Here is a 15,957-nt window from a genome sequence, read left to right as displayed (position 1 = left end):
GTTTCATGTCTGTTGTTTGTTGTTTGTCTGCAAAGTCCATAATATAAGGTACCATCAAAACACAAACCTTATGTCTCTGTTTCTCCCTCCAGTAGATGTTTCCTAACTTCTGATACTAGCCTGGGCTGTCAATAATAACTAGCATATTTGCTACACATCCATGATAAAATATATATTTTTTTTTATATTTTAAAAAATAACATTGATTATTACAAACAAGATGATATGACACATTCAGTAGCGTGTACACACAGTGCAGCCTATAGGATGATGAAGCATCTGATGCTGAGGTGTTGGTATGAAATTTTGGTTAGGGCCCCTGTTGTTACCTCTTTAATTTGCTACCTTGATACCATGTTACCATGTTACCTAGTTACCTTAGTGTCTCCATTAGTCCACGTTTTTGTTTTTTTTTTAGTTTATGCTAGAGTCAAGTTTATGTCAAATGCCTTTTCTGTTACATGGCTTTGGCTGCTCAATATAAACCCTTCTGGGTAGGGATGCCCCGATGCGATCACATGATCTGAAATCGGGCCCGATTACGTAGTTTCAGACTCCATCGGAATCGGACGTTACCTCCCGATCAGGACTCGGATATATATTTATTAGGGCTGTCAAAGTTAATGCCTCCTGTCCAGCATGCCTCTTTAGCATGTAGTGTAGGGGTATGGTCTTTGGTTAGAGAGGTCCTGGGTTTGATGACCCATGGGCAGTTTGGTGAGGTAGCACACATGTGGAAATGTGCAACCGATGTGGCTGTGATGAACAGTCAGCGTGCTCATTAGGTGCTGTGGACACACACACCGGTTTGCTTGCAATAACAGGCAAAACATTGTAGTAACCCCGCAACGGCACAGGACAGCACAGCCAACATAGCACAAATGAGCCCAACAAGTGACTTGCTACTTGCCTTTGTAGAGAACCCTAAAAGTATCGGATCGGTACTCGGTATCGGCAGATACTCCAAATCAAACAACTCGGACTCGAGGGCAAAAAAACCAGATCACATCCCTACTTTTGGGAACATTGCCTCTCTGCCTTCATCGGAGTCCTCTCCTTCACCAAACCCTGACACTCCACCATCTGCTCTGGTGACTTTCAGCACTGTTCTCCTTACCCCGTTTCTGGAACTCCGCCCCCTACCTGCGCTTGTGTCCTTCCTCAAATCCCTGACATTATCAGTATTTCATTCATTGAGATCTAGCGTGTTTTATTATTTATTTTATTTTTTTAGCAGTGTACTTTTAAAAACTTGAAACTGAGTAAACTAAGTGTCCAGCTGAATGACTAGATGAGCTAAAAAAAACCCAGAAGATCCCTCAGGACAACATCCACCACCTTCAGGAGCATGCCCAGGTGTTGTAGGGAGGTCATACAGGCACATGGAGGCCACATGGCACAGGTGATTTTATTTTATTTTATTTTATTTTATTTTATTTTATTTTATTTTATTTTATTTTATTTTATTTTATTTTGTTTAGTTTAGTTTACTCACTCCTAAAATTGTTTCATATTTTAATGTAGCTTGTTATTTGCAAACATTATTTGCAAACATTATTTTTTATTTGGTGATTGTTGTTGAAATTATTGATGAAAATATCCATTCAGATAGTTTATTAGTTAAGTTAGTCAGTTAACTTTTGGGTTGTTGACATTTTATTTGTTTGACATTTACAAATTTTGTCTATAATTTATATTTTAAAGTCAGCTGTTCTTTTATTTTATTTTATTTTTTGAAGGCAGAGGCTTCCATTTATCAGGTACACATGAGGAAAGAATTCCACATTTGTCAGGTTAAGGGGTGTAGGTATACAAATGTGTACGGAGAGTGCCCTCTGCAGGTTGAAACCTTGTAACTGTAGCTAATTTTCCCAGTTATATTAGGTACAAGCTGACATCATAAACCATTCAGCCACAGAAAAACAGAACAGAACAAGAGGTGAAGTTGCTCTTTAATTTTTCTAAAATCAGCTTGCATAAAAACAGTATAGGAAGTGTACACACTCTACTACTCCAGAAGGTGGCACTAATGTGCCAATAATCTGTGGGTCATCTACACTCATCATAAAAATAAAGGGAACACGTAACAGGTGGAAATGAGAGGCAGTTATCAAGACAGCCCCTATAAAATCTGCCTGATGTTTGCTCACTTTTGCATTTTGTCAGTGCTCTCACCCCTAGAGGGAGCATGAGGCGGTGTCTACAACCCACAAGCTGCTCAGGTAGTGCAGCTCATCCAGGATGGCACATCAATGAGAGCTGTGGCAAGAAGGTTTGCTGTGTCTGTCAGCACAGTGTCCAGAGCATGGAGGAGAAAGCAGGAGACAGGCCAGTACACCAGGAGACGTGGAGGGGGCCGCAGGAGGGCAACAACCCAGCAGCAGGACCGCTACCTCCTCCTTTGTGCAAGGAGGAGCAGGAGGAGCACTGCCAGAGCTCTACAACATGACCTCCAGCAGGCCACTGATATGCATATTTCTGCTCACACTGTCACCGGTTTGGTGGTGGGTCAGTAATGGTGTGGTGAGGCATTTCGTTGGAGGGCCGCACAGCCCTCCATGTACTAGCCAGAGGTACCCTGACTGCCATTAGGTACTAGGATGAGATCCTCAGACCCATTGTGAGACCATGGCTGTATTTGAAATCACTCCCTAATCACTATTCACTTTGGCCCTATATAGAGCCGTTGCCATTTTGTAGTGCTGTCCGAAATCTTAGTGAGAAATTATAGACCCCATATAGGGCCCTCAATGTATCCCACAATGCATCTTGAAAAGTAATGTCCATCCATATGGGAAGTAGGGAGTGAGTAATTTCGAACACAGCCCATATGCGGGTGCAGTGGGCCCTGGGTTCCTTCTGATGCATGACAATGCTAGGCCTCATGTGGCTGAAGTGTGCCGGCTGTGCCGAACTGGTCATACAGGCACGTGGAGGCCACACACACCACTGAGCATCATTCTGACTTGTCTTGAGGAACTTCCACTCAAGCTGGATTAGCCTGTGATGTGATTTTCCACTTTTATTTTGAGGATGGTTCCAAATCCAGACCTCCATGGGTTAACAATTTTGATTTACATCGATCATTTTTACGTTGTTTTGTCCTCAATGTATTCCACTATGTAATGAAAGAAGATTTTCAACTGGAACATTTCATTCATTGAGATCTAGGAGGTGTTATTTTATTACAGCTGATGGATAACTGTACTAATATTCTAATGATAAAGCTTTGATTGGTTATATGTAGTTACATGTACACATTTGGATTGATTTTTTTTCCTTTTTATTTACATTTACAGGTTTGACATCACAGTTAAAAAATAAATAAATAAAAATAAATGACAAGCAAAGACAAGTAAATGTCACAATAATTATTTATTAAGCATACACATTATAATAATATAAATATAAAATATGCTATTTTTGTTTTGTTTTGTTTTTTTCAAAATCGGTGAGACATCATTATATCTGTGTTGAGACAGACAGACCATACAAACAGGTTATTTTATTTTATATTCTACCAAAATCTGCCGAAACTTCTACGCAGCTGTAACAAACTCGGCCAACGACGCGTGCCGTCCTAAAATTCAGGAGCCTGTATGCGGAAGGCCCACTTACAGAGAAAGAGAGAGCACAATAACCTACTGTATACTTCTTTATATATATATATATATATATATATATATATATGTATGTATATACATATATATATTTCTTACTGTAGTCCAACAATGGCAATTAGCAGCATGATAACGCACCACTCATTTTATTTTCTTAATTCCGAGAAACTGCAAAAAAATGTTAGGTAAAAAAAAAAAAATGAAACAAACATCGAACATACTGATGGATCATCGTCACTGTACTAAGAGAAAAAACTCGTTCACAGTGAAACAATCAGAGAGAGAGAGAATTCAAACAATCAAATTTAAGATCGGAGTGATGATGAAGATCAGGATCGATTCACCGTCAGCTCAGCCAGCTCATGAAAAGTGAATGACATCAAATTCTTTTGACACGTCCGCCAGAATATAATGAAATCCGGGCCACCACAAAGGTGCAGCTAAAACTGAAGCTAAAGGTGAACTGATCCCTCCCCCTCCCCCCAAAAAAGCTATCAATGACAATAAATAACAAATAGTTTGATTTTTTTTTCAGTTTTTTTTTTTTTTTTTTTTACATTTTTCTTTTTCAAAGTTTGGTTGACATGCTGAATCCTTTCGTGTTTTGCAGGTTTTTGTTGGTGGTCGATCAAAAGGAAAAGTACTGGGCGAACAGCTCCTGGCGCTGAGCATCTGGGGAGTCCATGGTGGAGTCCTTTGTTTCAGGAGGGCTTCGGTGGGGGTGGGGTGGAGGGGCGACAACCAGCACAACACAACAAGTTAAACACACAAATCAATTTCACTCATGTCTGAAACATGGCTGCCTCGACAGTCAGTACAATGTGAAGCACACATATGTGTTTTGTTTATAGTGACACCTGTGGCTATGAAGCGAACTGCAGTCTACTTAGGTGTTGATTGATGTTTTTCAGCTCATGTTTGTTGTGCTATGACTAGGAAAAACAAAAAAACACTCGGGTACTCAAAGTGCTTCATACTTCACATTAACCCCTTTTGTGCACACAAGCACACACACATTCACACACCAGTGGTGCAACGTAGGGTTAAGTGTCCTCAGCTTTCCTCAGAACTGCACCTGCTGCTATGTTTTTTTTAAATTTGACTTATTTTTCCTCATTCCTCACACCGCATGTTGTCATGTGTTAACTCTCCTTGTGCTGGTGTAACTCACTTTTCTGTCCACAAGGTGGCAGCAGAGCCTATGTGATTACAAGCATGTGTTGCAGCCCGACCATCGGCGTACTGAAAGAGGACTTCAGCATGACGAATGTCTTTCTGTAAACGTCCTACACCTCGTTATGAATATAACCAGTATTGGGTGAAAGAATTTATTCTGCATGGTGTTAACATGCAGTGTGTTCAGATATATAAGTATTCATGTTTATATGTGTTTATCGCTTAATAATGTGATGTGTTTATGTGTTTATGTGTTAGGAAATTTTATAGAAAATCAAAGTAATTTGCGGATACTGAATGTATTAATAAGTAATTTCATAGTATGTCATATAACGTTGTTTTTTGCAGTTCAGGCTGTGGCAGATGAGATCAGTTGTTTTTCTGCTCTCTGGAGAGAGCTCCGGTTGGTACGAGATGGTCATAAATTCAGACTAAGGACAGCAGCACCTTTGACCTGATAAAAGCCAGATTCTAAAGGAATGTGTTTTTCTCCTGAGTACCCAGTTTTATGGTCACCCCCAGATCGGACTCACAACCTATGAGATTTGAGGAATTGAAGTTTTACCTTATTTGGCAGTAAACACTAATGGTCTAGTTGCTGTATGAACCAGGGTCTGCAGGGGGGCGGTAGATGCCCCTGTGGGCCGGCAGGCAGGAACGCCCATGGGGTATATCAATGTGTGAATTCCATGTCCAGTTGTTGTTGCATTGTTCGTTGTTGCTGTGTGGTTGTTTGTTCTTGTTGGTTGTCCTGTTCTTGTGTTGTTCTTGTTTGGTTCTGTGTGTGCAACAACCCAGAGCTCTGCGACTCAGAATTTGCCTCATTGTTTAATAAATTATAATTTTGAGACCAGAATTTATCCGCTCCTTCCTTACAAACTAATTCAGGGGGTGATCAGAAGGAAACAAGGGGATTTTAACCCCGACAATTTGGCGCCCGAACAGGGACTCGAAGGAGTGTGGGTCAAATGACATCTTGCCTGACGGAGTGACTACTGGCTGGCCAATAATAACAAGGTAAGCAGATACCTGTTTAATCAAAATTCTGCACATTGGACAATCTAAATTAAGTAGTCACTGGGATGGGTACGGTGTTTTAGAGTTCAAATTGTAAGAGGCAGATTGTAAGTCTTAATAAGTGAAGTAAAATGAGATGAAGTAAAAGAGAAAATGAGATGAAGTAAAAGAGAAAATGAGATGAAGTAAAAGAGAAAAAGGAAAAGTGACACTGAGAGAGATATTAACCAATTAAAAATAAAAAGAATAAAAAAAGGGTTAATACAATAACGTGAATGAGCGTTATGTCATTGGGAGTGGCATCCCCCGCTATATTTGGACGCAAATATAGATAAAGCTCGGTTGAAAGCCCGTGGGATTTGATGACCCCTGAAACGACAGTGATGACCGCCTAAAGCTTAAAAAATAAAAAAAAAGGGTCACACAGAGGAAAAGTGTCACAGTGATCACAAAATAATAAAGACAAAAAAAAGGATCACGAGAAAAGAGAAAAGAGAAAAGAGAAGAAAATATATAGCCTATTGTTTAAGTTGTGTTTTATGTATTGAAAATTGTGTTTAATTGTTTTGACCTCGTGCCGTCGAGGAAAGGTGTTTACTCCATGCCGTCGGAGAAGTGAGTGTGTGTGTGTAGGCCTAAGTGTGTGTGTTGCAGGTTGAATGAGTGTCTGTGTGTGTGTGTGTGTGAAAGTGTGTTTAAGTGAAGGTGTGTGACTCTGTTGCCAGATTCACAATGAGGGATAGGAGAAGGCACATATAGAAGGTACATTTTAACATACAGCAGGTACGCAAGAAGGATTTGGTGAGTGGTAATCATGTCTACGTGGAAGACAATTGATGAACAGATGAGTAAGATGTTGAGCCATTGCTGCGGACAGGCAGGACCAGAGGGACAACAGAAGGCTGCAGCTAAGATGGAAGCAGCAGTGTGTACAGCAATGACAGAGCAGGGAGTGAAAGGAGATGATAAAAAGCCACTAAAAAGTGTGATTGCAACAGTGGAGAATAGAGTTAAACTAGAGAGAGAGAGAAAGGAGGAGATTATTAGATTATTAGTGTTAGAGACAGTTGAGTTGAAGGAGGCAGTGCAGGCTGATGAGGAGAGACGTAAGATTCTATATCAGGCATATCTGTGCTGCATAGATGATGATTGTGAGAAGCCTGGTAGTACCACTGACATCAAACAGGAAGTAGAGAGCGAGGGAACTCAGGGGGCGGAGATACCGCCTGCCTATTCACCAGCCTCTGCTGTAGCTTCTGCTTCGCCTCAGACCCCACTTCCTGGGATGTACCCCATCATGACTGTCCCTGATGGGAGGGGGCGAGCAACAGACAGATAGGAGTGAACTCTAGTCAACCTGGTGCCCAGCAGCACTGGTACAGACAGGCAACAGAGGAGGGGCTTCCCCTGTTGCTTCAGCAGGCCCAGAAAAATGACCCTGATTTACCAGGAAGTGACTCTATTGCTTGGGAGAGACATGTTGTACACCATATGAATCTACACACAGACACAGAGACCATGGAGATGAAAGGGCTGCAGACACAATTATTAAAGCTGCAGTTAGCTCAAGCTAGAAAGGAAGCAGCATATCAGAGGAAAATGAAGAAATACACCCCTGCATCACAGAGGGTGGTTCAGCCTCAGCCTGCTCCCCCACCTCAGCCACAGTCCCCAGTTGTGGGAAATCTTGATATGTATTTAACCCCATCTTGGGTCACCCGCCCCCACTATCAAGGTGGGTGGGGTCAATATCATAGAGGAAGTAACTGGAGGGGAAAAGAGGGTGGCCGTGGGGGAGGGGGGCATGGAAAGGGTGGATACAGCGGTTTGAGTGGAGGTGGCTGCTTCTATTGTGGAAAACCTGGCCACTGGGAAAGAGACTGTCACTACAAGCAGCCCCGTCAGTGACCACAAGGGGCTCCCTGGTATCCTCCCCAGGGAAATGGCTGTCAAAGATCACACCGGCATCTCACATCATTTCATCGGTTGGCTTCTTTTGGGAAACCTTTGCCATTCACAGAACTTGTGAAACTGTGTTATCAGCACCACAGACATTGTTTCATTTGCTCCAGCTCATCACCAGTGAATTTGATGGGCAGAGACTTGTTGATCAAAACTGGAACCTCCCTTATGTGCTCCCCAGATGGATTAATAGTGACTTTTCTTACTGGACAGTGGCTGATGAGAACCACTATGATACAGATGTCTTGTGAAGATATCTGCTGGATTCGTTTTTACCTGAGTCTCTTTAAGGGGGCGGTCTCCTCAGTCTATTCCAGCTGTGGAAACCCTGGATAATGTCTTTCTGACCCTATAGGCTGTCCACTGATCCCTGTAGGTTATTCTCTTCTATGACAGGTGTGAGGATCTCTTCTATCAGGAGAGGTTCTACCTCCTAATGAGAGGGACTACATTGGTCCATCACAGCAGATAAATTGTTTGTGACTGAGGAGGGAGTAGCTGCTGACGTATAGTTAACACCAGAACAGTTTTAAATGGCTCAAAATGGCAGATGATAGTGTGCCACTTGTTTGCTTAGTCATTGTACCACACATAATATTATAGAATTAAGCTCCATGGTTAGGAAATGTAAAGCTATTTCTAATGAATAGGCACAGAGGATAGGTGTTTAGAATTCTTCATCCTTTAAAGCTTATTAGGTTGCCATTCATACAGTAGAGGCATAATAAGGCTCAGGAGATGTTAGCCACACTACCACATAACATCTGGTCTTCATCATTTACTGATGTAGGTTTTGTGCCTCCTGTACTCTTGTCTCTTTCATTGTCTCAACTTCCATAATGATCTGGTTCTCCTAGATCACTTAGTTCCTTTATATCTTGATGTTTCTGAAACAGGTGGAGTTGTGAATGGTGTTCTGTTTCAGAAAAAAGAGGGTGAGACAGGTATTAATGTATTTGAGTTTTAAACCGGACAATAAACTGTTTGAATAACTATTACATTCCACAGCATGGATTCCCAGAATGGATCTCATTTTAAGAGTAGACCTGGAAAAGGTGGAGCAGACTTTAGGCCTAAAACATAGGTATGGTGCAGTGTATCACCCACAGTCACAGGGAAAAGTGGAAAGGATGAAACTACAACCTAAAACAAAAATTGGCTAAAATCTGTGCACAGACCAAATTTATATGGGTTCAAGTATTATCTATTGTATTGATGTTCTGTTAATAACGCCATATAATGTACACCCCATGAGCTTCTTACAGGTCGACAGTTTCCTGGACCAGCTGGCCGGCTGAGACTGAAGAAGTATGCAGTATGGTATTAATATAAACCATAATATAATGAATTTAAAGCTTTGGTGTTAGTATTTGTATTAAAGGAGAAAGGAGAGATGGAGAGTCCAAAAGAAGCCACACACAGCTGAGTGGGTCCTCCTGAAGGCGATAAAGAGAAAGTGGTTGGAGCCTAGGTGGACGGGACCATATCAGGTGGTAGAGAGGACATCCCATGCTGTGCGGCTGAAAGGGAAAGGAGACACCTGGTATCACTGGAGCCAGGATGGACGCTGGCCGACATTAGAAGGAGCAGGAGGAGGATAAAATAAAAGGGGCAGAATAATCCCCTGAAACCAAGAGTGTGACCAGTAGGTAGTCTACCCTACTTGGTTGAAGAGGATGAGACGGTGAATACACATACATGAGCAATCATCAGGATCAGCGTGGGACTAAGAGTGATAGGCGAAGTTAAGCGCATCACTCCAACTAAGGGTGATAGGCGAAGTTAAGCGCATCACCCCACCAGGAAACGAACCACAGTCATCAGTAAGGTCAGCTGTCGAGAGGAAGGTCTAAAGTTTCAGGAGCAGAGGTTCTAGTTCCTGTGTCAAGAAGACTCCGGCTGACAAGATGGGACTGTGGGGTAACTGGAGGGTGTTGGGAGCTTGTGTTTTCATGTCTGTAGTTAGTGTATCTTTGACTTTATTTTTGTGTGTACATAATTATTTTGTCAGTTTTCCAGGATCCAATGGTATATCAAATCCAGGGCCCAGCACACGCAGGGTGAGGAGAGCACCAGGGACAGGAGGAGATGCATGTGTGAGAAACAGGGGAGGTATAGAGTTAGACTACTATAAGGGTTCAGAGTTCTCTTTTATCTTTGATTTGTGCGCAGTAATCAACTGCGGGGGACATAATGTGTCGTGGAGACAGTATGGCGTCTATGTTTGTGGATTGGGGTGGCAGCACACAAATTGGGCACCTAAAAAAGCTAAAACCACCTCAGGCGGGCGGATCTTGTTCAGTGGGTATTTCCATATACAAAGAGATTGGAGCTGCACGCAGAATCCCATTATGTTATCAATTACTGGCCTGGACCACAACCCTTATGTTAAATCTTCCGGAGTGCCTGGCCAATGTTGGGACTCCAAACCCGACATTGTAGTCCATAAGCTCACCCCGTTCGATGTATTAGCGTTATCTACTGGTTATGAGGATGATAATATTTGGCTCGGATGGTAAAACAGGTGAGGGAGCAAAATATGTCAGATTGTGTTGCCTGTGCATCAGCGAGGCCCCACCTGTACACTGAACCTGCCCCATTATATCCAGACGATGCATGGGGATTTGATTTCAGTACAGAACTGGATGTTTTTGGATATGTTATTGGCAGAGAAAGGAGGTGTATGTGCTATGTTTGATGAAATGTGTTGTACTTTCATTCCCAATAACACTGCTCCCGACGGTAAGGTCACTAAAGCTTTAGAAGGTTTGAGAACTCTTTCCAGTACGTTGCATGAGCACTCAGGGATAGATAACCCCCTGGACGACTGGCTGATTAGGGTGCTGGGACCCTGGAAGGTGGTAGTATGGTATGTCACTAATCACTTTTTTTTGCAGCATTCTTGGGTATTTTGACTATATGTGGTTGTTGTTGTTATATTCCCTGTGTGCACTGTTTAGGTTACAGGTTAATTGTGTCAGCAATTGAAAAGCAGGATTCAGGTTTTCATTCTCCTTCATATCAGATGCCTCTGCTGGCAGCAGAGGTGCCCGTGCCAGGTGACGACGAGGAAGATTTGTTGTGAGCTCTTATAAGAGCTCAAAAGAGGGAATTATTGGGTGAAAGAATTTATTCTGCATGGTGTTAACATGCAGTGTGTTCAGATATATAAGTATTCATGTTTATATGTGTTTATCGCTTAATAATGTGATGTGTTTATGTGTTTATGTGTTAGGAAATTTTATAGAAAATCAAAGTAATTTGCGGATACTGAATGTATTAATAAGTAATTTCATAGTATGTCATATAACGTTGTTTTTTGCAGTTCAGGCTGTGGCAGATGAGATCAGTTGTTTTTCTGCTCTCTGGAGAGAGCTCCGGTTGGTACGAGATGGTCATAAATTCAGACTAAGGACAGCAGCACCTTTGACCTGATAAAAGCCAGATTCTAAAGGAATGTGTTTTTCTCCTGAGTACCCAGTTTTATGGTCACCCCCAGATCGGACTCACAACCTATGAGATTTGAGGAATTGAAGTTTTACCTTATTTGGCAGTAAACACTAATGGTCTAGTTGCTGTATGAACCAGGGTCTGCAGGGGGGCGGTAGATGCCCCTGTGGGCCGGCAGGCAGGAACGCCCATGGGGTATATCAATGTGTGAATTCCATGTCCAGTTGTTGTTGCATTGTTCGTTGTTGCTGTGTGGTTGTTTGTTCTTGTTGGTTGTCCTGTTCTTGTGTTGTTCTTGTTTGGTTCTGTGTGTGCAACAACCCAGAGCTCTGCGACTCAGAATTTGCCTCATTGTTTAATAAATTATAATTTTGAGACCAGAATTTATCCGCTCCTTCCTTACAAACTAATTCAGGGGGTGATCAGAAGGAAACAAGGGGATTTTAACCCCGACAATTGATAAAGCTGCAGTTGTTTCCTGACTCATGTTAATGACACAGAAAACATATTGTCCCCCAAAGTTTACACTAATTAGCTACTATGCATCAAAAATAAACACCCAGAGGAGCCAGTTCTGCCTCTTTAATTGGCTACTTGTAGAAAAAAAAACAGGCCCCAGGGTAATATTTATAATTCGGAGGGTTATTTTTTTGTTAAGGAGGTCAATTGCTTCCCAAAAGATTCCCTTATGTTTGCTCAGGCTAATGAATTGTGTTTATACTGTAGATAGTCCCAGTTCAGACTGATCAATGTATTAAATGTTTATGTAGGGTGTCATTTTTAAAGAGGAACATAAAACATTGACTGTAGGTTAGCTTAGTAAAAAAATGGGTTACTGACATATTAAAGTGCCATCCTGTCCTAGTGGAGACAATGACATCATCGGGTTAGTTGGTGTGGAGCTACCGAGCTAAAAGCGACACAACCAGTGAAACGTTGTCCACTTTCATACGTTGTTAATTGCGATGCTAGACTTTTGTAGAGATAATTGTGTACAGTGTGTGCAAGACCAACAAGTCCGCTCTGCTCCCTCTGGTCTACTGGCTGTCTGACTCATTCAGCTGTTAGCATTTAGGAAGGCCGGTAAGAAAAAAAACGGGTCTGTGTGCCGTTGACCTGTTAACCTGTTACCATCCCACCGCTGCTAATTCAGCTAATCGGCTGACTGAGTCAGACGCCTGTAGCAACAAGTCCGATGCTGTGCCATTGACCTGCTTTCCTTAGCAAATGCAGAACAGCTGAGTCGGTCTTATAAGAGGGGGAAAGTCAAACGCATAAAACTTGTTGATACAGCAAATGTACCACGGTGTACCTTAAAAACCATCCCAGGTGTCCCCTTTATTATTATGACACCAACAGTATTCAAATACACCTAGTGGCTGCTGAGATAAACTCCATTCATTTCGGGGATGTTATTTTCAAATCGAGGCCTTAAAAATAGACTTATGTGGTGGAAAGGGTTAATCCTGCTTTACTAAAAAGTGTTAAAATCCAGTTTGACATGAATAATCTGTAAAAAAAAAAAAAAGATCTTTGGATGCTTCTGCACACATCTCTGGAACAAGTAAGGGGAAATAAAGTACAGGAGTCGTCGTCTGGTGGAATGAAAATGCGAGAGGAGGTGCAGGGCAGGAAAATATGACGGAGAGGACATGAGAGGAAATTGGCAAAAAGATGAAACGATGAATCAAGGTCAGAGGGAAAAAAAAGGGCCAGGAGATAAGAGAGAGGATCAGAGGGAAGGAAGGGAAGTCTGTCCGTTTATGATGATGGCCTCTCTTTACACCTGCATTTAAAGGCAAATCACAGACATGGGGGATTCATGCCACTGATTGTTGGAGTCAACAACTAGTTAAAAGATCTTTCGCTGTCATGCTTTGTGTCTTATGTGCTGATTGGTTCATTGACACACAACCCTCCAATTAGCCACAATGCTACCATTAGTGACCTCTGTGTGAACAGGCGCTAATGTGGCTGGGATGTGTTTTTAAAAACACGCTGTTGACTCACCGTACCAACAAAGGACAAGATGGCGCTGTACATGTTCACTGACAGTGTTAATTAACTCTCTAGACAGATGATGCATCTTTTATATTATGCTAAATACAGTCAGTGTTTCATTTCCTCTTAACTGTCCATACTATATAGTTGATGAGAGTATAAAAAGAAAGCTGGATCATTACTTCACACAACATGAACTTCTCCCATCTTCAAGTTTCTTTGCTCAATTTGTGGCTAGCAAGTCTAACTGACATGCCAGATGTTACAAATAACCATCTGGAAAGTCCTTCTGCTCGTCCTTCTTGAAGCACACCGATGCGCCTTGATCACCTTTGTCGAGCCACAGGCACCTGTTAAGGGTGAATTATTGTGCGACCTTGTGCTCTAAGGCCCCGTTCACACTGGAGAAAGTCAGTCCAGCTAAAGTAGGATTGAATCCAGATAGTCTTTAAGCTGGATACATTCAGACCTATTTTCAAATCTGGCTATCACACACGCGTGTCCACACTCAATCCGGCTTGTTTGTTGTCCTCCAAACCACTAGGTGGCACCTTGTAAAATACAGAGTCCGTTCAGGCCACGTCAGGACCGAGTGCGTGCACGCTTCACGTTTTTTTTGTCCTGTGTCGCTCGTTCTGTTTTTTTTTCAGTTTAAAAAGCAGTGTATTCCTTTGTAGCCCTCTGGAAAATAAACTCGGGCAAAGCTGTCGTAGTTCGACGGTTGTTTACATACGGCTTTTGTACACGACCCCGACACTGTCCGCGTGAACCCGAAGTATCACGTCGCTAGCCGGATTCGCTGGCTGCATTTGCATTCAGACCTGAGCCAATCCAGCTAGATCCACCTCCAAAAGGTGGATTGAAATCAAGCTGGATATAGCCGGATTCGCAGTGTTCACACTCAAATTATCAGGATATATCCAGATACGGCCCGAATCTCGCTCTAGCCGGATTGATTTCCCCAGTGTGAACGGGGGATATCTGGATATATTCGTATCGTTTTTTGTTTTTTTTCCTGAGTCTGAACAACGAGAATCCGGATATATCGCAAATCCGTGCACGCGATCTTAGCGCGACCTGAACGGACTCTGAATTTTACGAGATGCCACCTAGCGGTTTGGAGGGCAACAAAGACACTCGGTTAATAGGTCTGAACGTATCCAGTTTAAGGGCTATCCGGATTCAATCCCACTCTAGCTGGATTGACTTACTCCACGTGTTAACGGGGCACTAATTCACACAGACTCAGGACGGCACGTAGCTATGTAAACACAGGTCATTTTCATCGCCTTAAAAATGTAACCACCATTTGATTGATGTCTGTAACTGACCAATCAGAGCAGATTATTTTGTCTGCTTGTTAAGAACAAAGAGTGCACGGCGGCATCAGAGTGGATCTATAATATCTGACCTCATACTCTTACGGCTTCACTTTGTTGTGTGTGAGAGCGTGTTGCTGCTGCTCTTAAGATTCCCATCAAACGTAATGTTATAATGTGTTGTGTGGCATTTTGTAACAAGCGTAACAAAGTGTTGGTCCCATAGTAACAGCAGGAAAAAAAACACACATGCAGCAGTATGGAGAGTAATACCCGCTCACACGCATGCTATCGACCTGAACACCAATGCTTTTTTTTACACGTTTTGCTGGCATGCAACTGCATGTTTTAATGTGAGAAGCACGTTGCATAATTCATCATCGCGCGCACACTTCATCATGAAACAAGCGCAGCATTTAAAACAGCAATGAAAGCTGCCACCAGCACCACACACAGAGAGGGGGAGGAAGGACAGGCCATGATAGCAAAAGACAATATCTACTTCATTATAAACTCATTAAGTTTATTTACAAAACCCTCTTGGAGTCAAGTTTAAAGTGCAACATGCTTAAAATTCCCATGAAGAGGAGGATGAAGAATCACAAAAATGGCACAATGCAACAATGACAACAAACAACAAAAAAGCCACATATGAACAAGTTGTATAACTTCCTGAACAGAAAAACAAAAGTGTCAGCATGCAGGACAACACGTTCAGTCATGAAAAATAAAATAGACATGCCCCTTTTTTTGCATTCCAAGGCCATTTATTGAAGCACATGGGACTTCTCTTTGTGTTTATGTTATCCCTCCATATATATAAAAATATATTTATCACATTTGTTCATCAGCATTGACTGAAACTGAGGAGCCAGGACTTGCCAAACCCCCTTTTCACCCTGACACCCAGAGGGGCCCCCAGCTATACTAAGATCATATTCCTGGATTACACAAGTGCTGGAAGACTGCATCTGTTACAGTTACATATGACTAGCTCCTATAGCTAATCCGAATATGGGCAAAGATGTTGGAGCTTGAATGCTAACTTTTGTGTACCGGGCTGTTTATTTCTTGCTTTTGAAGCCAAAGCCCCTAGTGGACAATCATGATATTACTTTTTTTTTTTACTAGACGTGTACAAAAATACGATATGTTTTTTGTCTATATTTTCCACGTCATCTTGCGAGGATGCTAGCGTTATCAATGCAATATTCTTTATTAACTCTGGGTGCAATGACCAAGCGGCAACTTCCAAGGCTAAGAAGTTAAGCCAACGCCTGTGTCGAACGAATCTGCAGTGAGTCAATCTCCCCCATACAACTCCATGTTAAAATGTCCATCTTTATGGTGAGTAACAGGCAGGTTGCACAGTGTGATTGCGAGCTGCCTGCAACCTCCGGCGTATTTGGATT

General features: G+C 42.2%; 1 protein-coding gene across 1 annotated transcript in view; it reads right to left on the bottom strand.

Moving 5' to 3' along the window:
- Nucleotides 1-4,155: 4,155 nt before the first annotated feature.
- LOC114430728 (protein FAM184A-like) overlaps nt 4,156-15,957 on the bottom strand; it is a gene marked incomplete at its 5' end in the record, with an annotated part of 73,185 nt that continues 61,383 nt past the window's right edge. Inside the window, 1 exon segment of the mRNA XM_028398693.1 lies at nt 4,156-4,330. Coding sequence (XP_028254494.1) covers nt 4,249-4,330 — 82 coding nt within the window.

Source organism: Parambassis ranga, unplaced genomic scaffold (assembly GCF_900634625.1).
Source record: "Parambassis ranga unplaced genomic scaffold, fParRan2.1 scaffold_27_arrow_ctg1, whole genome shotgun sequence".
Taxonomy (NCBI): Eukaryota; Metazoa; Chordata; class Actinopteri; family Ambassidae; genus Parambassis; species Parambassis ranga.
Note: the sequence above shows the minus strand (reverse complement) of the source record. Positions and strands in the feature narration are given on the sequence as shown.